The following is a 25469-nucleotide window of genomic DNA, read 5'->3' on the forward strand; positions in this document are numbered from 1 at the left end:
TTAAATAAATCATACATGTAGCTGAGGCACAGAAGCACAGAAATTAAAAACAACTTAATTAGCCTTATTTCTCCTAATGGTACTTCTAGTGTCTCCTCCTGCTCTGGCCCTTATAAATATCTGCAGATCTGGAAGAGAAGCAGCAGTAACCTGACACTCCACTGAAGCCTCAAGTACTCCTGGGCTCTTCTCCAACCTCACTCTTGCACATAAACCTAATTCATCAAGCTGCAGGCATTTGAAAAGCAACAAATATACTTTCTCCTATATTGTAGCAACTTGATTTTATTCTGATGCTGGAAATATAACTCTGAAAAAAACCCAATAAATCCTGAGCAAATAAACAGAGAGTGTAAATAGAGAAAAGATGAGGTTTCCTTTAAAGATGATTTTTGTTCACTTCTGAAATGACTCTGTGCTGTACAAGATGCAAAGCAATAATATTTCCAGGGTCAGCAAAGCTCCTTGGGAAGGTTTCTCAAGCACCACACGACTGATTGTCTCCATGTTCCTGACGCTGGCAGATGGAAGTGCTGTACTGGGAAACAGCTTGGTCATTTTTGCTTTTGTAATAGACAGGAGGCTAAAAAGCCAAAGCAACTTTTTACTTCTTAATCTTGCAATCTGTGACTTTATAGTGGGTAAGTTCTAATGCCATGAAACTGTTTGGTTTTACTTTATTCGAAATTCAAAAAAATCAAAGAGCAATATTTTCTACAATATGGATCTCATAAAATATATTTGACCTTTTATTCATAAACTTTATATTTGCAGACTTATAATTTCATTTTTATTTGCAGTGTATAGTTTAGTTGTGGTGATATATTACTTTTTACCATTTGGTTCATTAAAGCTATTTTATTGCAGATTATTTATTCAAAAGTATATTTTGCAAAAACAAACAAACAAAAAAAGCCATGTACAGTAGTTAAAGGGAAGGCATGTGCATCCTATCAGTATGTGATATTGCTTCTAGCTACTTGCATTTGTTCATAGTGACTACTTATGTGTATTCTTCAGAGCTGCAGTTCATGCTGTCACTGGCAAATCTTAAATGAGTATTTAGTTATCTATCACAAGAGCAGAAGTACTAGAAATTGCATTTTCTTCAGAGGAAATAAGCTTGTTCTGAAAATTATCCAGGAGTACTGCTTCTTGATAATATGCTGTATTTCACATTTTCAGTTCCTATGCTGCTTTGCAGTAGTAAATTGTTCTTTATATAGAGGAATATAAAGGCAAAAGTATTTCAGTTTTATTATAATCCGTTTTACAGGTATTTCAAAGGTAGTTAATATACAAATTAAAATATCATTCAGCAATCCAATAATTGTAAGCAAGCCTCCCAGACTAATTTAACTAACATAGTTAATGCAGACTCATTACTCTGAAAAAATATAAAATACTTCTTCATCATCATTTATAAATGTAGTTTATTCAAAACATTTTATATTCCACCTTCGTGGAAAACTGTCCAAAGCAGTGTAATAGCTAATGAACCACGTGCATTAAAAATGGTATAAACCACAAACACCCAGACTCAGTTGATTTGTTACTTTCATTAGTGATATAGTTTCATATTTGGGCTTCAGAACACAGGAGCATTCTTCAATAGCCCTTGATGCTTGCAATGTACTTGGCGATTTTTAGTCTGTGCATTTTACTTCTAATTTTCAAAGGGAAACCATCCACGTTGTTTCCCTCTGAAAATTAGCAGCCACAAAAAAAATGCACATGGTAAATCTACTCTTTTTAAATATGTGCGTGCTTCATAATTTAAATAAACAATACTTTGCAGCCAGCTAGCGTGTGCACATTTGAAAACCCAATTCACATGTGCTATTTTCCTCCCGACCTAAATATCACTCGGAACACATCTTTTGAATCCAGCTAAAAGTATACAAACCATGGAAGCTCATGCAAGAAAGGCAATTTTCAGATAGGCAATTTATTCAGGTAAATAGCTTTAAAAATTGTTGTCCTAGTGCAGTGCATTTTATCTCAATCACTTTTAAAGTAGCAACTCTCCTGAAAGGAAGGTGAGAAGTAGATTGAAATAGGTGTTTTTCATGAGTGGGCAAATCCATTTAAAGATGAAAGTGGTGTGTTGTGTTTTACCAATGTTTTTTTTTTAGGGTCCTTCACATTGCCCATATGTATAACCTATGTGCTAAATGGAAAATGGATACTTGGACGAGGACTCTGCAAACTTTGGCTAGCTATAAATTATCCTACCTGCTTGACTTCGGTATTTAGTATTGTGCTGATCAGCCATGATCGTTTTCTATCTGTCACAAATGCGGTAAGCAAAACAAGGGATATTTCTTAAGGCATTTCATATAGGCAGAAACATCAAGGAATATTTTCTGAAACAATTTTTCAGAATGTCTCCTAAATTATATGTTTTGAAGAACAAAGTTAGTTCATAACTGTACTCACTGAAGAATGAAACCTGGGTCATTGCCTAGGCTGTCAGGTCTGACTGGACCTATTGCTGGAAGTTTCATGATATGATACAACCATCACAGTGTAAGCTTGTTCTAACATACTGATGAAGAAGACATAGCAGGAATATGAAACAGGACTTTATTTATGGTTTTCTACCTTATTACAGCTTGAGAAAGGGAATGAGTAGAATCTTCTCAGACAGTGACCAGTGACTGAACAAAAAGAAGCAACTAACAAGCCACAAAGGAGAGGTTATAAGAAAAGCATTTTCCCATCTTACATGAACCCCCTAAAATAGAACAGTGCCATCTGGTGGCCTTACAATAGACTGCACTCTCATCAATATCTAGGCTTTATCTTATGGCATTTGTATATCTCAACATTAACAGTACAGAATGAGTTTATTGAAGCGCATTAATTACACAGCTATTTGTTTATGTGTCAGGTTTTTCAAATAGACACAGAGTTCAAGTGCATTGCAGAAACAAGTAAATAATCATTAGTAAGATTGTAAATTGAATTAATTTATTTATTTACAAATATTTATTTATTTAGATTATTTCTAAAATAATTGCATTTGTTTTTTAAATGGTGTGTATGTGTGAGTTATTTTCAGTCAGTTTATACTATCACAAAATAACTGACACATCCCAGATAGAAAAAAAAGTTTATTGTCTTTCAATTGAGCTTCATTGTTCTTCTTGTGTTTCTTCTTAAGATTTACACCACAAAGGATGTGGAAAATGTGCAAAACGCACCAAATAATATAAAAAATAATGAGTGTGTTGCAGATGGTTTTATGGTCTGATGATTCATATAGTGACCAAAAACACGTAGTTGTGTCAAAAATGTAATTAATAACAATTGTAAATGAATTAAAATCAGCAATGTATTTTAATGCTTCTCTGTTCCCCGACACAGGACTGTGTTTTGCCGAAGCTTCATCGGGAAGAACAAGTCTACAGGAAAATAATATTAAAAGGTTTTTGTAAAGATATTAAAATAAACAGACCAAAAAGAGGCTACAGCAAGAGGAAAAATATTTGATATACATACCACTTTGAAGTCATTTATAGATAAGATGTAAGAAAAATGTCTGCAAAAAGCATCAACAAATATATCAAAAAAACTTAAATAAAGCATAATAAAGAACCAGCAAGAGAACATAGATAAATGTATATAGTAGAGCAGGCCAAGAGATATACAGATAAACGTAATAGTAAAACAAAAACAGCATGAAGGTAAAATGAAAATGTACGGTACAAGCAGCACACAATGCTAGAGCCAAATGGGCTTATTTAAATCCTTGTTAAAATTAAGGTAAAATTTAAATCTATTGTTTCTTTTCTTTTCTTTTATAGACATTAGTTATGATATTGATATGTTACCAATGTAATTTTATTCGAACTTTATTACTATTTTCTATTTTTTACTTTTGTTTTTATTTACTTTCTTTCTTGAAAGTTTATATTTTTGATAATGTTGTAAACCATTTTGTTCAAATTTTTGCTAAGACGGTATACAAAAAGTTTTAAATAACTAAATAAAGAAAACCAGAAGGAGATTGTGAGGAATTGCACTGCTTTGAAATGGAGTGCTCACTGGTTGGAAACTAACCAATTCTCTTAACAATCTAAAATTTTTGATTTAGAAGTGGTATTTCCATCACCATGTGGTAGTGATTTCTCAAGGCTCCTCGTACACCGACAGCAGCGCTGGATTTTTACTTTCAACTCCCTCATTCCCTCTGGTCTCAATAAGGAAATCGAGTGGTCCGCCTGTCTCTAGCATTGTTCACGCTTAACTGCCCTTCTTTGACCTCTCTGATGTCATTGCCCTGCCCCTATGCTGTCACTGCATCATCATAGCATTGTTCACATGCTTTTCAAACCTCGCCGATATACCTTTTTGCTATCCCCAACACCAACATTTTTAAGCTGCACTTCACAACACTTCGTATGGAGTCCTTGATCAGGTTGGTTTTTCATTTTCTCTTCACTTCTCTTGTGATTTCTATTTGAGAAATCTAACCTGTTGTTTACCCATACTTTTTAATTCTTTTAGACATTGCTTCAAGGTTTTGTTTTCAAATGGTTACATTCTTTCACTCTCTCAGTATTTTTCACTCCGTTTCAAAGCAGCACCATTCCTCACGATCTCCCTGTGGTTTTGACAGGGATTTAAATAAGCCCGTTTGGCTCTAGCATTGTGCGCTGCTTGTACTGGTACCATTTTTATTTTACTTTCTTAATGTTTTTGTTTTACTATGATGTTTATCTACACACCTGCGTGTCCCGGTCACATATCACACTATATACATTTATCTAAGTTCTGTTCCTGGTTCTTTATTATGCATTTTTATTTAAGTCTTTTTGATGTATTCATTAATATTTTTTGCAGACATTTTCTTACATCTTACATATACATGACTTAAATGTGGTATGTATATCACATATTTTTCCTCTTGCTGTAGCCTCTTTTTGGTCCATTTTAACATGTTTACAAAAACCTTTTGATATTAATTTTTCCGGTAGACTTGTTCCTGCCGATGAAGCTTTGGCCAAACATGCTCCCATGTTGGGGGACAGAGGAGCATTAAAATACATTGCTGATTTTGATTTATTTACAATTATTATTAATTAAATATTTGACACCATAACTACGTGTTTTTGGTCACTATATGAATCATCAGACCGTAAAACCATTTGCCACACACTCATTGCTCTTCTTAAGATTTGACATTGTAAATACTGGCTGGACTATATATTCTGCAAGTATATGTGAAATTACAAATTATGATTCAACCTAAAGTGTTCTTTTTCTGAGAATTCTCCTGGGTTGCTTGCAGCAGCATGCTTGTTGTTAATCTTTAATTCTCAGATGCTTCAGACAACCATGCAGAATTGGCAATATTATTTATGACCAATAATTGATAGTACTCTTAGATATGAATAACCATCATATAAAACATATATTTACAGAGTATTGGAACTGATTTGAATCTTCAATCAATTCAATAATTTATTTCTGCATAATAATTGATTGCAATACTATTTTTTTTACCTGCACCTCAATTTGAGGTGCTAATTGAAAGGTGCAAAATCACATTTTACATAATGATTAAACAAAACAAAAAAAAATTGAGCAGATTTGGGATCAAGCCCCTTTTGGATAATAGATATTTCCAGATATTGGAATCTTCCTTGCCAAAGTCTGCTCTTAACCCACCTGACCTTTCATGCCCACTACCATGGTCTGACCTAACCCAATGTGAGAGCATCTTTGACTACTCTAGCTGCCAGCACCTTTCCTTCCCATATGGTTCACAGTTAGAGATCAGAATTGTGATCTGTACAGAGCTCCATAGACATCTGATTTGTGATTTCAACCTACCTGATATTTTATTGCTATAGTATATATTGCTTTGCATGACTCGCATGCAGTAAATAGTTTATAAAAAAAACCATAGGCATATATACTAGATACAGCTGGATACAGATAAAAACAAAGAAACAAAATCCGAAAAAGGAAGTGCCAGTAGTTTGAAGGTGTTGACAAGGTAAAGATCAGAACTAATGTCATAGAAAAGCAGATCTGCACAGAAGAGAAATAGAAGGTTCAGGGATTAAAGATTACATGGGGATGGGATGGAGTGAGTGAAAAGGGAAAACTGGTTCCAAAATTAACTTATGATGACAGATAAGACCCATAAGGTCAATCTAGTCTGCCAAAGAGAACACATAAACATATGAAGATGAAAATCAAAAGGTTTGACATGAGGAAAAATATTGATTTGTAATATGGAAATAGTGAGGAGAGAAAACAAGGGAGGCAAAATATGTAGTGGACATTTCAAAGTGTTTTGGCAAGTTGAGGCCAAATTCATGAATCTAACTGTGATTGGTAACTAGTAACGATGCTGAATGAGAATTCTGCTGTGAACAAAGCAGGGAGACGGACAGAGAAAACGATCAGAAAAAAAAAGATGGCGAATATAATAAAATAATGAGGATTCCCAATAGGAAAGATACTGCCCTGGTCAATTCCATTAAAAACTCATGAATTGTATTCAGGCCACCAAATAGAAAATTGAGGCAGCAAAGGGCCTCTACTCCGGATATCACCAAATATAAAATTATAGCGGCTTCTTCCTTCTCCCCTGGCATGAATAGTAAATGCTGGCACAGCGGAGTACAGTTTTGAATGGGGATTGCTTTTTCACTGACAGCTGACACAGTCAGAGGCTGGTGAATCAGAAGAAGGAAAAAGCCTTAAAAGGATAGTGAGAGAGGCAACAATTTTGTATTATGTGGCATTGGGAAGTGGGTACTTCATCTGCCAGAAGTTTATATTTGATGGGCTTGGGAAGGGATGCCCTTGGCCTGCTACAATTTTATATTTGGTGGGATGGAGAGAGGGAAAGGGAGTTTGGTGGATGCTGGATGCATTTCTTTAAAACCAATATTGAGTGAAACCATCTTTGGCAAAGTTTCCGGAATATTTTATCCAGGTAACTTTAGCTGAGAATATTGGGTGGGAAACTTGTCCCATTGAATATTTGATTAATGTTATTTGGGTAACTTTATCCAGATAACTTTGTCACTGGCTGGATTACTCAATAGTGACCTCAAAGTTTCTAACATCTCAACTTGTAAGAACCAAGCATGACCAGCCAGATAACCAGTTTGTGGTTTTATACTTTCATTTTGTGGTGTATAAAAATAATTTTAGTTTTATTTACTTTACTTGTAGGTTGCTTATAGAGCTCAGCAAGGAATCACAAGTCGTGCATTTATAAAAATGTTTATAGCATGGATCTTATCTATCCTTATATATACACCAGCAATATCGTGCTGGGATATTATAGTGGGCTTCAGTGTTATTCCAGATGGGGAATGCACACCTGAATTTTTCCACAATAGATATTTCCGTTTCTTTGGTTGTGGTGTAGATTTCTTTCTCCCTATCTCTGTCATTATTTATTTTAATTTAAATATATATTTGACCATCAATAAACGTAAAAAAAGTAGGAAAATTCATATTGACAAAAACAAAATAAAGACCAATGATGAAGACTCAACAGCAGACATTTTCTATGTAAAGAATGATGGAGCAGAAGTCTACATGTCACCACATCTTGATGTAGGAGCACAACAGAAGAGATCAAATTCCATTTTGTGTTTGAATTCTAATACCATGGACAAAAGCCAACTTTTTTCTGCAAAGCATAGCGGTCTTAATGGTGATTTCCCCATGAGATCTGGAGCAATGAACACAATTACAAAAAAAAATACAGTATCCCACACTTCTAATACATCAAGGGAGAAAAAAGTAGCAAAATCCCTTTTATATATAGTAACTATTTTTTGCATTTGTTGGTCCCCATACTCATTGCTTATGATCATCTGTGAATTCTGTAATCTAACGTGCATCCAACCATTTTGGTATGATATAGCATCATGTTTTCTTTGGCTCAATTCATCAATTAATCCATTTCTCTATCCTCTTTGTCATCCAGCCTTTAAAAAAACATTTAAGGACTATCTGTGCTACAAACTATTCCATCACCACTCAAATGACTAGTTGTGAAGATCTAAATCTAGCAAAAAAAAGGAATGTAATGAATGGAGGTGGGGGTGTGGTGGGGCTGAATGGATTAGCAAATGGATGCTTTTAAATGGAAAACTTTTGCCTTAATATCATCAGTTCACATCTGGTGCAGACTGTCAATGGCATAGAGTTGCCCTTTCACCTAGGTCTTACTTGAACAGGCTGATTCCATCCTTATTTATTTGTTAAAATTTTATATACCACCTGTAAATTACATTAACCAAGCAGGGATACAATAAAAGGAAATAAAAATTAGTGCAGCTAAACAAACAAAGGGGAGAAAAAAAATTACAATAAAGCATAATTCCATTCTAATTAAAACAAAATTCAGTCATTCCTTAAAAAAAAAATCAAATTAATACAAATAAAATAATAAGTTACATTGTTATTAGGTGATGGTAAATGCCTGTGTGAAAAGCAAAGTTTTAACTGCTTTCTTAAACTTTACGAAATTAACTTCAATACGAAGGTCAAATGGTAACATGTTCCACAGCAATGGAGCCTGATAGCTAAAAGAAGAGTCTCTAGTTGAGTCAAGATGAATCACAGATGACAAAGGTAGAGCTAACAAACCTTTCTGTGAAGAATGAAGAGAGCCTACAGTTAGTTAGATAGCAATTTAGCGAGGTATGATGGAGAACCTGTATGAAGTGCACGAAAAACAAGCCATAACATTTTATATTTGATATGATAAATAATTGGAAGCCAATGTAATTCTGACAAAATAGGAGTAATGTGATCATATCTCTTGAGTTGGTAGATCAAACTAGTCAAGGTATTTGAAGCAGCTGTAATCTTTTAAACTGATAATTTGGCACTCCTGACAGTAAAGAATTAACAATAGTCAACTCTGGATATTATGAAAGCATGCACCAAAGTTTTAAAATCATGCAATTCCAAAAAAGGCCGTAAACAACGGATAAATCTAAGATAGAAAAACGCTGTCTGAATAACAGATGAAATTTAAGATGTCATAATAAGATGTGAATCCAAAACAACACCCAGGGTATATACAGTATCTGTGGATGGAATATTTATTCCAGCCACCTTCAGAATCAATGGAGAAGAAGTAGTTCTAACGTCTTTCCCCATTGGATGCATGGCGTTGTAGTTCTGACTTTTCTAAGAAAAGGACTAAACTTTCATATATGCAACAGGGCAACATTAGGATGGAATTAGCCTGTTTAGCATGAACTGAGTGAGGTAGCAAACCTAAATTAGAATCTGAAAGCTGATCACTGTTCTATGTAAAATGATTGTGTAGCCTCAATCCAATACTCATCAAAAGAGAAGTATCTACGTAACTATTTGTTGATAAATCTTGGGGTTAATTTCAAAAGGTTTCAACGTATAAAAATCAGCATATACATGTGTAAGTAGCATGTATAGTTGTAGAAGTTATTTTACAAATATCGTATGTTTGTACTGGAGTGATGCATCTAAGTGTTACCAGGGAAATAAGAGTCGGTTTAGGGATGTTCCAGAATGGGATTCAGATGAATGTGCACAAGTTGCTGTTCTGTAAGCATTATGGGGTAGATTTTCCACATAAGTGTGCCGCGTCTATGTGCGTGTGCTACCCGGCATACGCATGGTGGAAAATCCGCAGGCCTCGGGCACATGCGTGCTGGATTTTTGCAATTTCCACACGGCGATGCTCCCAAGTTCCTTCCCAGTCCACTCCAATTAAGGAGCAGATTGAGAGGGAACGTCCCTACCCCCCCTACCTACCCCCCCTACCTAATCTCCCTTCCCCTTCCCCTTTCCTCTCTCCTCTCCTCTCCATCCCCTAAACCCTACCTTTTTTCTTTTTTCTTCTTTTTTTGCAACTTACTTCAGCTCCCGAGCTGGATAGTCTGAGTGAAATGGAGGAGGTCTGGGTGAACTGATGGAAGTCTCGGAAAACTATTGATTCCAAGTACACAAAGAAGTATGCATTTTCAGAACTAGGGTATGCACATTCTTTAGAAAATGCATGTCTCCATGTGTAACTCAGGATTATTATGCACACATGACAATTCTTAGGTGCAGAAAATATATATATGTGTACTTTTATAAAATGGGTAGAGAGAATATGCTTTTTCCTGCATTACTAATATATGTGTAAGCATACAGGTGTACTTTTAGGGCTCTCGCCACATCGTTTATAAAATATTAGCATAAATGTTGGCAGGCCCACTTATGAACACATTTGGTGACTTATGCAGACAATTGAAAATTGAGCTTGTTATACAGTAAATTTTCAAAGGAGTTTTATGTGTAAAAATTGGACATAAGTAGCACGTACTTTCAGATATGCCATTTTATAAATGTAGAGAATACTCCCGTATTTTCCATTTCATGTACATATTTTACCGGCAGAAAAAAGGGTGTGGTTTAGTAAGATGCAATTTTTTAAGGGATATAAGCATTTACATTGCATTTAGGATGAAGTGCTAGAGCAGATGTGGCCAACTCCAGGCTTCAAGAGCCACAAATAGGCCTGATTTTCACAATATTTACAATGAATATACATGAGATAGATGTGCATGCACTGCCTCCATTGTATGGAAATCTATTGCATGCATATTAATTGAGGATATCTTGAAAACTTGGCCTGTTTGTAGTTCTTGAGGACCGGAGTTGGCCACCCTGTGCTAGAGGGTTTAGGTGAACTGGAGATGGACTGGGTGAACTGGCAGAGGTATGGAGTGATTTCAAGTATGCACAGGTACAGTATTTCTAAAATGTTATATGTGCATACTTTATAAATGATCTGCTGCTGTGTATAAATCAAGGTTATTACACATATTTGTTATATATGTGCATATGTTTATAAAATAGCAAGCAAATGTTTGCAACTTCTTGTAATAGTAATATTTGTGCATACTGAAATATGCATATTCTTTTGGAGATGAACTACACGGTAGTTTATAAAATACTAGAATAAATCTCTGCACATCCAATTAACCAATGAAATGCTTTCCCCAGATAAGTTTGAAAGTTAGGGTCCCTGATTGCTTCTTACTAATGACTTTTCAGCCTCATATAAGAAATGAACTTTGTGAATACTAGAGTTTATAGAAATGTGTTATGTATTGATTCAAGTGATTACTTAATTTTTCATCAGCTTCTTTCATATTCTGTGTTGATTGACTGCTTCATGAACATTAACATTCACTGTTGAAATTGAAAATAAAGTAAAAAGAAAAGGTGACAATTTGAACAATAAATAAGGTGGAAAATAGAAAAAAGAAAAAAAGAAAACGTGATGATGCTCTCAGTCCTTTACTTCCAATCTACTTTTATTTCTTCATTTATGTAAACCTTTGTCTGGGGTTTTACTATTTCCCCTAGGGCCATAAGAGAATTTATTCTCTGGGGCTATTTTCCTTCTCATATTTCCCCTTGCTGCAGATCCCAAGGGGTGGATTCTTTCTATGGGGATAAAGGCATTCCTTTGTGGCCCAGATGTGATGTCTTCTCCTTAAGTGTGTGCATCTCTCTGGTGATGTCTTTATCTCAAATCCCTTCGGGGGCAAGCTTGCCGCTTTGCCTCTCAGGGTACAACATAGCCCCAGTGTATGAGGGGAATCCTACTGGGGAAACCCGAAAGCCCAAAGAGATCCTACTTGAGTCCAAAGTTATGTCTCTTGCCCACCGCCTATGTCCTGGTTCCTTTGAGGTGGCGATCCTGTGTAGGGTCTCCAGATCTTGATTCTTCTTCTTGCACTTCCTCTTAGATTGGGGTGACTTCTCTAAAGGAAAAGTATGGTGTCTGAATTCCTGACCCAGGTTTCCAACCTCCTAGCTACAATTTGTGAAAAAGGGAAAACTCCAAAATACTCTTCGTCCAAATATCCCACACTGGGTAATGCTGTTAATGGTCTTGCTTCCTGTAAGGTGTAGAAGGAAGCTCACAGGTCTTCAGCCCCTGTTCTCTGGATTGGGGCTTGTCCCTCTCCAAAGAGTACAGGGTATTCTCCAGAATGAGAAAAAATAATGCAAAGCCTGACCAAACTTCACAAAATCTCTCTTCCAAAATTGAGGTAGACCCTCTCAGACAGGGAGCTATAGGGGACACCAGAGGTTTCACTGAATGCAACAAAATATATGAATATTGATGCCACAAGATGGATGCTGACATGTATGTTTCAGCAGAAAAACAAGATGAAGAACTTTGACCAGAATAATAGTATGGGCCCAGGTTATCTGATCTGCCTGTTTAACTTAAGGGCTATAGTTTTTCACCACAAACAATGATCTAAACTGCCCAGGTGTATGGATCTGAAAAACAACCCAAGTCTGCCTAGAGATGAAAAACAGCCTACCCAAAGGATGAGTTTATCAGACAGGTCGGCTCATAGAAAAACTCTGACACCTCAGGGCAGCTCACAGGTCAAGAGGTTACAGGACCAAGATTGAATCTGGAGTCGCCATGTGGCAGGAGCAGTGATCCTCCCCAATGAGATCGGGGAGGCTAGCAGTTTGAAATGAAGAAACAACTCTGTCCATCTCACTGCTTGATTATACTTGAGTTCTCTTACATATTCCTGTATTATCTCTTAAAAGCAGCCAGGGAGAGGGTTCAAGAACCATTAACACCTGAAGATGACGCCTGAACTATCACCGTTGCCCCTCCCTGTCACAAGGCCGATGAGCTGTGGTGTATGGGAAGGCTGCATGTAAGAAAACCCTGTTATTATCTGGATGGAACTTGTCTTCTCTTGCCCAGGGCTCAGACAAGACCCACAAGTGACAAGGGCTAAGAACGCATGCTCCCTCCAGCAGAGACAGTCTCTGATACTTCCAATTACAGAGACTGCTTTGGGGTAAAACTGAAGGTAATCTCATAAAGCTACAGGGATAGTTAGCTAGCTCCATTTATTAATATCCCCAAAGCAAGTACAAGTCTCTGATATGTTTATGTTCACTAATGATGCAGAGCTTTACTCAGTATAAGCCTGGGCTGTATTCAAGGACTGTAGTTGTTGTCTATTTGATTCTAACTAGTAAACCCAAATTGTCTGAAAATAAAGCAGTCACATTCTGAGACAAACAAGTGTCTTTTCCTGGGCTCTTCATATCACATACAAGGTAATAAGTGGTACATTTCTGTAGCACAGCTAGTATCCTCCAGAGAGGGAAGGGGAGGGGGAGCAGGCAGTCTCCTCCTGGCTATATATACCTTATATTACTTTCAGAGTGTACTGATGATAAATCTCCTCTAAATGGAAAAAAACACCAAATTGGGTTAGTGGGCCCAACTCTTCAGGGGAAAAGGAAAACTGCTCTTGCTTCTCCAAGTGCCAACTCAAAATGACCACACTCTCTAAACCACTAGCCCCCCCCCACCCAAGTGCCCTAAGAGACAGCCAATCACAGCCAACCTCAATCGAACAGACAAGAATGGAATGGAATGGTAGTCCCACTAAGCTGTTAGCATTCCTAATAGGCAAGGATCTAGGGCCATCTAGTGGTGACTAGGGGATCCGCCACTTTTATAAGGGCTTACAAATGTAGCACTTTTTGCATTTTATCACTCCTCCTACCTGAGCCTCTTTTCTTCCCTTAATATCTTCCTTCCGGCTTTTCATTCCTCTCTCCCTGATTTTCTCCATTCAGCCTCTCATCTGCATCTTCCACATGCCAGCCTCTCTCCTCCCTCTACCCAGCATCTCTCCTCCAGACTATCAGTCCTTCTCCCTTCTCCCTCCTGCAACCCCTCTCCTTTCTCTCAGTATTTCCTCCCCAGCTTCACAAGGGAGTACTGAGACAAACAGAGTGGTGATCATGCAATAGTCAGGTGGACTGGTATGGTGATGAACAAATGAAGGAAATGTTTGCTGGTGCTGGGTTGAGGGTGAGGGTATGGTGTGGTGTGGTGTGAGAATATGGGCAAAAGAAAGAAAAAGCAGGTTGGTTTAAGAGTGGGGCATAAGGATGCCAGTGACTGACTGGTGTGGAAGAGGTAGGAGAGAGAAGGAAGGGTCCATGTGGCAGGCTACCATGAAGCAAAGGGAAGGAAAGCATCAGAAGACTGGTATGGAAATGGGGATAGGAATGAAAGCACCAGTAGGTGGGTGTGGTAGGGAGGAGAAGTGACAACAGTCTGATGGAGGAGGGGGCTTAGAAGGGGAGCGGTAACAGATCGGTTCTGTGAAGGATGATGACAGGAAAAGAGAACAGTAGTGGTGGAGAGGAGAGATGGCAGACAGAAATTAGTAACATTGTAACATAATAAATGATGGAGATAAAGACCAAACTGGCCCATCTAGTTGGCCCAGCAAGTTTTATAGGGTAGTAGTATCTGCCACTCTGTGCAGGTTACTCCCAAGCCTTCTCTTAAGGGTAGTAGTAACTGCCGTTCTGTTCAGGTTTTCGCCAAACCTTCTTTTAAGGGAAGTAATAGTTGCTGATCCATACAGGTTATTTTCAAGCAGAAATGTAAATGTGACAAGGGTACCTGTCTCCATGCTTGTGTATATGTTTCAGGGTTGAGCAGCACATGGTCTTTGAGAGACTTAATATTGACAAGCTGCTTTTAAGTTCCATGCAGGGAAAATATCCATCAACTATGATAGCCCTTTACTAAGATAAATAGGATTAATAGCAAGAAAACCTGCAGAGAACTGACAGTGAATGCAGAATAAATGTTCACAGCTCTTCAAAGCCTCCCTCTCTCCTCCTGAGGATAACCGATCTATGATGCAGGAAGTGTGTTGGACCAATTGGGAGCCACAGAACTACCTGAGATGCAAGGAGGGTTCTGACCAATGGGGAGGGAGGAAAAGAAGAGATGCAGGCTACTGCTGAAAGAAAGAAGGAACAGAAGCAACAGGAGCTGGAGCGGAAGGAGACAAGGATCTGGCTTTTGTGTGAATCCCACACAAAAACCTCATGGAGGTGTGCTACACCAAAAGGAACACTGCTAAACACCAGCAAAAGGAAAAGAATCTCTCAGTAGGAGGACAGGGTGGAGCTGGGAATAAACTCCTTCCTTGCTATTCTCCCTTACATTAGGAAACATTGGCTGCCGTTTTTAAGGAGGGGGTGCAGTTCCACTGCTGAAGGAGCCAACAAAAACCAAACAAAACAATCTAAATCTTGACTCTAATAGTGAGAACCAGAGGGTTTCCCTGAAGGTGTTTTCCTGAACTGGGTGCTCATAGTTATATGAATAAGAGTCACCTTCAGTAGTACTCAGACTGTAACAGGGTTTTGCTTTACACTTGGAAGTACTACAGGAGGAATGGACTGAAGTAGGGTTTCCAGTCCTGAGAAACTCTCTGTGTTGAAAAAACCGGGACCAACAGTGACTGCCTGCTTAAACAAACACAATTTCGATTAAACCCATTTTCACATAAAGGAACACATCACTCCCATACTTAAGGAATTACACTGGCTCCCCATCCATTATCGTATACAATACAAGATTACACTGGCTCTCCATCCATTATCGTATACAATACAAGATATTATCACTTATCCACAAATCTCTCCACAACCCAGAAATGAATTGGCCTTCCAACTCTTTTCAATTTAATAGCTCTAACAGGCCAACTAGAAATCCGTACATAGCCACCCTGCAAACCCCATCACTAAAGCTATTTAAATACGCATCCACCAAAGCCCGTGCCATATCCCTGGCTGGCCCTATGTTATGGAATTCCATGCCTACTGATATGCGTCTTGAACTGTCCCCAAAGACCTTCAAGCAAAAGCTCAAGACATGGCTCTTCACTCAAGCCTACACATGACCTCTACATGACTCTCTATAACATTATAATCTTCATTTCCTTTTTTTTTTTTTCAATCCTAGTACCCTCTTTGCTAATTCTTGCAACCGAAGAATTTGCTGTATCTAACAGCCTCACAGCTTCACATGTATATATTCCTTTCTTCCCTGACCCTCTCTCTATTTTTCATCAATTTAAGTTTATACCTCCCCTTATCCTCTCCCAACAGTTATCTTTCAATACTATATTAAGTTTCACTATTATAGCTAAGCCATTTTTCTTATTATCTATATAATTTTTTGTTACTGCATTTATCTGTTTTAATGTATTGTTCCTCAATTGTTAACATACTGTTTTATGTAAAACGCAATTGCGGTTTCGTTCACTGTACACCGACGTGATATCTCTGATGAGCGGCGGTATATAAAAACCAATAAATAAATAAAATAAATAAAGAGGGTTCATATCAACCTGCCACAGTAGCCTTGTGTGGTTATTTGGTTTATTCAGGAAATCTGGGACTCTGATTTTGTTTTTTCCCCCTCATGTATGCACCAATGGGACTGGGGAAACCAAATTTTTAAATTTCTAATAGTTTACACAGGTGCTAACCTTTAAAAAGGAGATAGAGCAGTTTTTAAACTAGAACAAAAGGAAAAGCCGACATTCGCTCAGCAGTTCATTGTTCGGAGGGAGGTATCTTCAAAGGTTTCTGCAATGTAAAAGTTTACCAAGGACATGAGGACAACAGAGACAGTTTATTTCTAATAATCAAAAGCCTTTTATTCTTATGCGCATAAGGAAGTCAGCTCCTAAGTTTGAGAGACTGACTTAATCAGATATCCAATTGACTGGTCTTAAATACAATTTTGCCCTAGTGATTAGTACAACACTCCTTTGATTTAGGATCACAAGTGAAAAGAAACATTTGCTTACATTAACATTCCTAAGTGCCCTGGGAACACTAGCTAACCTTGAAGACATGCATTGTTTATAACTCTTCATTGTGGTGTCTAAAACTACAAAGAGATACATTTATTTTTTCTGTTATCTAAGTGTGAGACAGTTTCAGAGAGTGCCTCCTGGAACCCTTCTGGTAAATTTCCACTAAACAGATGCCTACAATAAATTTTATTATCACAGTCCCTCCTTTGTTCCAGGGGGCAGTGCTTGTCTTAGATGTCTATTACATTTTCACTCATAGTGCAACACCTATTAAATTCTTCATCTGAGGATACATTCTGGGGCACTGCAAGTGTTGCTGAGACCATTATCTTAGGAATACGTCTTTTACATAACATGACAATGCATTGAACTGATACACATAAAATAAGAAGGTGGAAGGTGGAAGGTCTTCATCGAATGACTTATGAGGAGAGATTGAAGAATCTAAATATGTACACCCTGGAGGAAAGGAGGAGCAGGGGTGATATGATACAGACTTTCAGATACTTGAAAGGTTTTAATGATCCAAAGACAACGACAAACCTCTTTCGTCAGAAACAAATCAGCAGAACCAGGGGTCACGATTTGAAGCTCCAGGGAGGAAGACTCAGAACCAATGTCAGGAAGTATTTCTTCACGGAGAGGGTGGTGGATGCCTGGAATGCCCTTCCGGAGGAAGTGGTGAAGACCAGATGTGTGAAAGACTTCAAAGGGGCATGGGATAAACACTGTGGATCCATAAAGTCTAGAGGACGTAAATGAATATGGGGGGAAATTTTTTTTTTTTGTTTTTGCATTCACAAAAAAGCAGGGAGTAGCTTGCTTTTTATGGCAGTTACTACCCCAAATCAAATAAGCCTGATACTTCACTTTCAATGCATATCCAGCATAGCTCTCTGCTTCAATGGCAGGGGAGAAAGTCGTCAAGCATATCCAGCATGACGATCTGCTTCAACGGCAGGGGAGGAAGTCTGACACTTCAAGCATATCCAGCATAGCTCTCTGCTTCAACGGCAGGGGAGAAAGTCTGACATTTCAAGCATATCCAGCATAGCTCTCTGCTTCAACGGCAGGGGAGAAAGTCTTCAAGCATATCCAGCATAGCTCTCTGCTTCAACGGCAGGGGAGAAAGTCTTCAAGCATATCCAGGATAGCTCTCTGCTTCAACGGCAGGGGAGAAAGTCTTCAAGCATATCCAGCATAGCTCTCTGCTTCAACGGCAGGGGAGAAAGTCTTCAAGCATATCCAGCATAGCTCTCTGCTTCAACGGCAGGGGAGAAAGTCTTCAAGCATATCCAGCATAGCTCTCTGCTTCAACGGCAGGGGATAAGGTCTGACACTTCAAGCATTTCCAGCATAGCTCTCTGTTTCAACGGCAGGGGAGAAAGTCTGACACTTCAAGCATTTCCAGCATAGCTCTCTGCTTCAATGGCAGGGGAGAAAGACTGACACTTCAAGCATTTCCAGCATAGCTCTCTGCTTCAATGGCAGGGGAGAAAGACTGACACTTCAAGCATTTCCAGCATAGCTCTCTGCTTCAACGGCAGGGGAGGATGTCTTCAAGCATATCCAGCATAGCTCTCTGCTTCAACGGCAGGGGATAAGGTCTGACACTTCAAGCATTTCCAGCATAGCTCTCTGTTTCAACGGCAGGGGAGAAAGTCTGACACTTCAAGCATTTCCAGCATAGCTCTCTGCTTCAATGGCAGGGGAGAAAGACTGACACTTCAAGCATTTCCAGCATAGCTCTCTGCTTCAATGGCAGGGGAGAAAGACTGACACTTCAAGCATTTCCAGCATAGCTCTCTGCTTCAACGGCAGGGGAGAAAGACTGACACTTCACTTTCAATGCATATCCAGCATAACTCTCTGCTTCAACGGCAGGGGGAATGAAGAAAAGTGGATCTATATACAGACAACCAACAAAGATTGAATTACATAGTCGGGGTAAACAAGCATCGGTGTAGCTTGCTTATTGCGGCAGTTACTACCCCTATCTAATTAAGCTAGATATTTCATTTAGATGCAGCTCCAACACTGCTCTCTACATTAATGGTGGGGGTGGAAGGGTAATAGAACCAAAAGGTTACTAAGAGCCAAGAGAAACAGGTAAGTATGAAAAAAAAAAAAGAGTGTGAAACTTGCTGGGCAGACTGGATGGGCTGTTTGGTCTTCTTCTGCCGTCATTTCTATGTTTCTATGTTTCTATAAGAAGTACTATTATTGTTATAACTATCATCAGTAATCTCTGGCCCCAAAGTCATAGCTTCCTTCCTAAACCAAAGACATCCCATGAGGGGTTTTCTATGTCAGTGAAATGAGAAAGGTGTGACAGTAAAGTATCTATAGCTTGCATGTGATTTCTAATACTACTATCATTATTAATATAGGAACAACAAGAAGAATTAATAAATTGGCAAACCCCTCCTTTGTCGGCAAGCAACATATCTAGTGCCATACGATTATCTAAAACTACTTCTTTAAGAGACTTGATCTCTTGTTGCATGAGTCCCATAATCTTCATTGTCTCATTCATTGTGACTTCCACAGTGGCAGAAAGATTTTTTAAAGCACTTTCAAGTTCAAAAACTCCTAAACTAGGGGGAAAAGTCCTCAAAACATGATGAAATAGGGATGTGAATCGTGTCCTCGATCGTCTTAACGATCGATTTCGGCTGGGAGGGGGAGGGAATCGTATTGTTGCCGTTTGGGGGGGTAAAATATCGTGAAAAATCGTGAAAAATCAAAAAAACGTAAAATCGCAAAACCGGCACATTAAAACCCCCTAAAACCCACCCCCGACCCTTTAAATTAAATCCCCCACCCTCCCGAACCCCCCCCCAAATGACTTAAATAACCTGCGGGTCCAGCGGCGGTCCGGAATGGGCTCCTGCTACTGAATCTTGTTGTCTTCAGCCGGCGCCATTTTCCAAAATGGCGCCGAAAAATGGCGGCGGCCATAGACGAACATGATTGGACGGCAGGAGGTCCTTCCGGACCCCCGCTGGACTTTTGGCAAGTCTTGTGGGGGTCAGGAGGCCCCCCCCAAGCTGGCCAAAAGTTCCTGGAGGTCCAGCGGGGGTCAGGGAGCGATTTCCCGCCGCAAATCGTTTCCGTACGGAAAATGGCGCCGGCAGGAGATCGACTGCAGGAGGTCGTTCAGCGAGGCGCCGGAACCCTCGCTGAACGACCTCCTGCAGTCGATCTCCTGCCGGCGCCATTTTCCGTACGAAAACGATTCGCGGCGGGAAATCGCTCCCTGACCCCCGCTGGACCTCCAGGAACTTTTGGCCAGCTTGGGGGGGGCCTCCTGACCCCCACAAGACTTGCCAAAAGTCCAGCGGGGGTCCGGAAGGACCTCCTGCCGTCCAATCGTGTTCGTCTATGGCCGCCGCCATTTTTCGGCACCATTTTGGAAAATGGCGCCGGCTGAAGACAACAAGATTCAGTAGCAGGAGCCTGTTCCGGACCGCTGCCGTTCCGGACCGCCGCTGGACCCGCAGGTTATTTAAGTCATTGGGGGGGGGGTTGGGGGGGGGGGGGGGTTTAATTTAAAGGGTCGGGGGTGGGTTTTTAGGGGGTTTTAGTGTGCCGGCTCACGATTCTAACGATTTATAACGATAAATCGTTAGAATCTCTATTGTATTGTGTTCCATAACGGTTTAAGACGATATTAAAATTATCGGACGATAATTTTAATCGTCCTAAAACGATTCACATCCCTATGATGAAAGGGATCACTGTCCATCTGGAAATCAAATAGTGACCTGCGCCTTATCTTAGGGGCAAACCAGTTCTGATGATGTTTGTTGAGATAAAACAATGGTACAATGTATCCAAATGAGAACTGAGCAGAAGTATTAAAGGAAATAGTCTTTACTGCTCCCCGCGGGGAAAAGAACCATAGTCTTGAGGTATTATACACTGATAGCCTGCTATCATTTACTCTTACCTCAGAGGTGGTGAAGTAGATTTTTGATATGTTCCCAACACAGAACAGCCTTGCGCTTCAATATAAGCCTTGGCAAGCAGAAACATGGGAGAAGGGGTGTACTCATCATGAGTATAATTCCCAGTACACCTGAGGTTGTGTCCATAACCAGTAGGGCAGGTCCCCTGGATCCTTTTCTTAGCCTCCATAGGGAACAGCTGGCGAATTGCATTGGACTGACTGGCTGCGTTTGCTGTAGTCAAAACGAGGTAAAGTCCTGTTGAAGCATGGGGGATAGGTGGGGCATTTATGCTTATAGTCCCCGCAGTATGAAGGATGTGCCCCGGGGAGAGCCAACACCTTGTTGTTGACCTTGTACAGATGAACAGTCATGTTTAGTTCATGGTTAAAGCATTCATGCACAAAGCTCCATCATGCAGACAATTGATATTTCACCACACTGTAGTAATCCTTTTTATAGGTGACGGTCATAGTATCGGTACAGTTTGCCCAAGGTGTGACACCCTCCGGTTGAAAACACCACCCTGCCTGTTTGGTGCACAGGGGTAGGGCATAAAGGTTAGCGTGGGTAAGAGAGACAGCAGTAAGTGCAATATAAGTATCTCGATTGAGGAAGGAGGATTCATTAAAAGGTACGGGAACAAACCCAGAGCCATCCGGCTGTAGATGATAACATAGCCAGCAATCTGAAAGATTCATAGATTTCTGCAGAGTTTTAGTATAGGCCCAGATAAGTCTGTACATGGGGCCCCAGATAGGGCCATGTCTCTGTGGAGTGCAAATGAATCAGAAGCAAAAGCAGGATCATGCCTGTTCTGCAGCCACCTGAGAGAGAGAGTTCTATATTCAGGAGCTTCCTGTAGTCTGCTTTGCCTGACTTCGCCTTTGACTCTCTCCAAGCCCGGACCTCTGCATTACCTGACTTTGCCATTGACTCTCTCCAAGCCCAGACCTCTGCATTGCCTGACTTAGCCACTGACTGTCTCCAAGCCCGGACCTCTGCATTGCCTGACTTCACCATTGACTCTCTCCAAGCCCAGACTTCTGCATTACCTGACTTTGCAATTGCTTATCTCCAGACCCAGACCTCTGCTTTGCCTGACTACGTTATTGCCTATCTCCAGACCCAGATCTCTGCTTCGCCTCACTACAATATTGACTATCTCTGTGCTCAAACCTCAGCTTTGCTTGCCACTGCCTTCGGATTGCCGCCAGCCGTGACTCAAGCCTGTTCTTTGATGCCTCTTTGGCTTACCCCCTGGACGTGGTTTATTTAGGCTTCGGCCAGCTCTTGCTCGAGTGCTCCCGTCTGCTTCCGTTCCATTGGCGCTCGAGTTTCCAGGACATTACCTTGTTCAGAGTAGGACTGTATCATCTCTCACCTGCTGTCTCTGGGCTGAATCAACTCTCACTTCGAGGCCCACCTAAGGCCTGCTGGCCCCGGCACCCATAGGCTCAATCTGCGGGGAACGAGGGCTGATATAGGTAAAACTCCAGTGGCCTCTATCTATCAGCCCACTCTGCCTGCCGATGGTGGGGGCCCATAAGTCCCTATCTACGGGTTGCATCAACCCCACCTCGGCCTAAGGGTCCACCTCCGATGCAACAGTTTGCAAAGGCCATGGACTCAGTGGAGCCGCGTAGCCTCCATGCCATTCCTGGTCTGCCATCCAAGGTACAAGAACAGCAGCAGTTTCTTGAGGCACTGGCCACCTTCATGCCCAGCTTGATGCCCTCACCAGCAATCCGGTTTCTGTGCCGGCTCCTCCTCCTCCACAGCCATCTTCATCGATGCCTCTAGCCCTGCTGGTCCTACCAGTGCCCCCACATTTCAACGGTGACTCCAGACTCTGCAGAGGGTTTACAAATGAATGCTATATGCAATTCGCTCTGCAGCCCTCCATCTTCCAGGATGAATTGACCAAAGTCACCTTTATCCTGTCTCGCCTTGTGTTACGACTGTTGCTGCCCGACGTCTCCACTCCGCCCTCCTTACCTCTCTGGTGACTCCTCCCGCAGTTGACGGACGTTTGGCTGCCGCGGCGTCTGCATGCCGTCCTCTCCAGCATCCCCGGTCCAGGCTTGGGCGCTGCCTCCCGCCATGCTGTTCAGCTGCCTTAGGGTGCGCGCGCCGCATGGCCCTGCTTCAAATACTTTCTTTGGCGAGAACCTCAGGGGCGTCCCCCTGTGATGACGTCACGCATCCCGGATACAAAAGGCCTACGCTACTGCTAGCTAATCATGTTAGCAAGGTGAACTCCTTATGGATGGGATTTGCTCTCCGTACCTAGCTACTCTGCCTCTCCATTACTGGACTTACTCTATTTGGGGTACCTGCTCCTCGGGGGCCTCTTGCTTCTCTTTCAGGTCGCTGTCTGGAACCGGTACTCGCTCCTTGAGAGCCCATGTTTATTGGACTTGCTGCCTGGACTTCACTTCTGCCTGAAAGATACTGCTGCCTACACCATCAGTGAGTTACCATCTACTTCTCTCAGAGCTGTTCCCTGGAACCAGGTACTCGCTCCTCGAGGGCCTGCCTCTACTCCAGGTCCTGTGTTCCCTACCGAGAGAAACCGCTGTGTGAGTACCCAACCAACGAGGCTCTATTCCAGAACCCTGCATATACTTCATTGTACTTACTATCTCAGTTTCTCTTCACTACAGCACAGCCATTGTAGGATTGCTGTTCCAGAGCCCTGAGGGACTACAAGCCCAGCCGGGCTTCATCTCTGCTCACTACTGCCACCTTTGGTGGCTCCTCAATACTGCTAATAAAAGATCTATCTGTGTTGTGTCCTAAGCTGAGCCTGACCTGTGGCCCTTCATGGGACTTCCCCCCATAGGCATGGTCAGCAGCCACAGTGTCCAAGGATCCACCCAAAATCTTACAAACAATAACACCTTGAAGGGAAGGTGCTGGCTTGGGCTTTACCCTTATGGAAACGATTGGTCTCACTCCTAAGGGAGTTATCTCAGTTTGTGGCTGTATTTCAACGGACCTTTGATGATCCTGGGCGGCATGCCTGGGCAAGCACTACCTTGTTACATCTTCGTCAAGGTCAAAGAAGTCTTTTTGACTACACCATTGAGTTTCAGACTCTAGCCTCTGAGCTCGCCTGGCAGGAAGACTGCCTATGAGCCATCTACCTGTATGGACTCTCCTCGCAGCTGAGGGATGAACTAGCTGCAAGGGAGCTCCCTGCCTCCCTGGAGAACCTTGTAGATTTAACAGGCCGAGTTGACCATCGTCTCCAAGAGCATCACCGAGAGAGCTGGATGCCCAAGAAGCTCTCTTGGGTTCGATCGCCACCGACCACCAGCCCTGCTCTAAGTAGGGTCTCTATTGTGGCCAAGACGGAAGAGCCCATGCAGTTGGCCATGGGCGGCTGAAACCGGAAGAGCGCCTCCGGCGGAGTCAAACCAGTCTGTGTCTGTTATTGTTTGTAAGGTTTTGGGTGGACCCTTGGACACTGTGGCAGATGACCACGCCCACAGGGGGAAGTCCCGTGAGGGGCCACAGGTCAGGCTCAGCTTTAGGACACACAACACTGAATTATCTTTTATTAAACAGAGTTGAGAAGCCACCAGAGGTGGCAGTAGTGAGTAAAGATGAAGCCCGGCTGGGCTTGTAGTCCCTCAGGACACTGGAACAGCGATCCCTCAATAGCTGTGCTGTAGTGGAGAGAAACTGAGATAGTGAGTATAGTGGAGCTTACACAGGGTTCTGGTATAGAGCCTCGTTGGTAGATTACTCACACAGCGATTTCTCCCAGAAAGTAACACATAAGCTGGAATAGAGGTAGGCCCTCAAGGAGCGAGTACCTGGTTCCAGGGAACAGCTCTGAGAGAATATAGATGGTAACTCACTGATGGTGTAGGCAGCGGGTTCTTCCAAGCAGAAGTGAACTCAGTCAGCGAGTCCGGGAACATGGGCCTTCGAGGAGCAAGTACCGGTTCCAGACAGCGACCTGAAAGAAAAGAAAGAGGCCCCGAGGAGCGGGTACCCCAATAGTAAGTCCAATTAAGGAGAGGCAGAGTAGCTAGATACAAAGAGCGAATCCCATCCATAAGGAGTTCCTTGCTAACTTGAATAGCTAGCAAACAGAGTAGGCTTTTGTATCCGGGATGCGTGACATCATCACAGGGGGACGCTTTTGCGTTCGTGGCTGTTTTTGCCCTCGCTCCACCTTCTCTACCTTTGTGGCGACTCCCTTCGGCTCTGACGGACAGATGCTGCTGCAGCTTCTCCTTGCCGCTTCTCCCCGGAATCCCCGGGCTGACCTGATGCTGCGGATCTGCCATGTTCCTGATGACGTAAGGGTGCGCGCGTGCGCACGCTCCAGAGTTTGTACCGGCAAGGTCGTGAACCTCGGGGGCGCCCCCCCCTTAGTGACATCATCCGCTTCCAACTTAAAAGGTCTTCGTTTGCTACTATGAATCGAGTTAGCAAGGAGGAAACTTCTCTGCTGCTCTGCCTCCACAAACATACCAAGGGGTACCCACTCCTCGGGGGCCCTGCTCTCTCTTCTTGATTTCAGACTGCTAAGATGGGATTTGGTACTCGCTCCTCGAGGGCCTAGTCCTTGAATGCTCAGAAGACTCCTTACTGCCTGGAAGCGATCGCAGACTTGAACACTGTGAGTTCTATTACAGATAGGATCCGGTACTCACTCCATGAGGGCCTATGTTCCTAATCTGGGAAGACTCCCTTCTGTCTAAGACGTTATCACAGGTATAGAGATCGTGAGTTACTATTGCAGATTGCAGATAGGAACCGGTACTCACTCCAAGAGGGC

At 41.6% G+C, this 25469-nt stretch overlaps 1 protein-coding gene across 1 annotated transcript; it reads left to right on the forward strand.

Annotated features, from left to right (window-relative positions):
- The first annotated feature begins 427 nt into the window (after positions 1 to 427).
- LOC115083365 (histamine H3 receptor-like) lies at positions 428 to 24063 on the forward strand. The gene is made up of 4 exons (XM_029587164.1): positions 428 to 641; positions 2136 to 2302; positions 7201 to 7590; positions 23842 to 24063. Exons 1-4 carry the CDS (start codon positions 428 to 430, stop codon positions 24061 to 24063), a joined length of 993 nt encoding a protein of 330 aa, XP_029443024.1.
- Positions 24064 to 25469: the final 1406 nt, after the last annotated feature.

Source organism: Rhinatrema bivittatum, chromosome 2 (genome assembly GCF_901001135.1).
Source record: "Rhinatrema bivittatum chromosome 2, aRhiBiv1.1, whole genome shotgun sequence".
In the NCBI taxonomy this organism is placed as follows: domain Eukaryota; kingdom Metazoa; phylum Chordata; class Amphibia; order Gymnophiona; family Rhinatrematidae; genus Rhinatrema; species Rhinatrema bivittatum.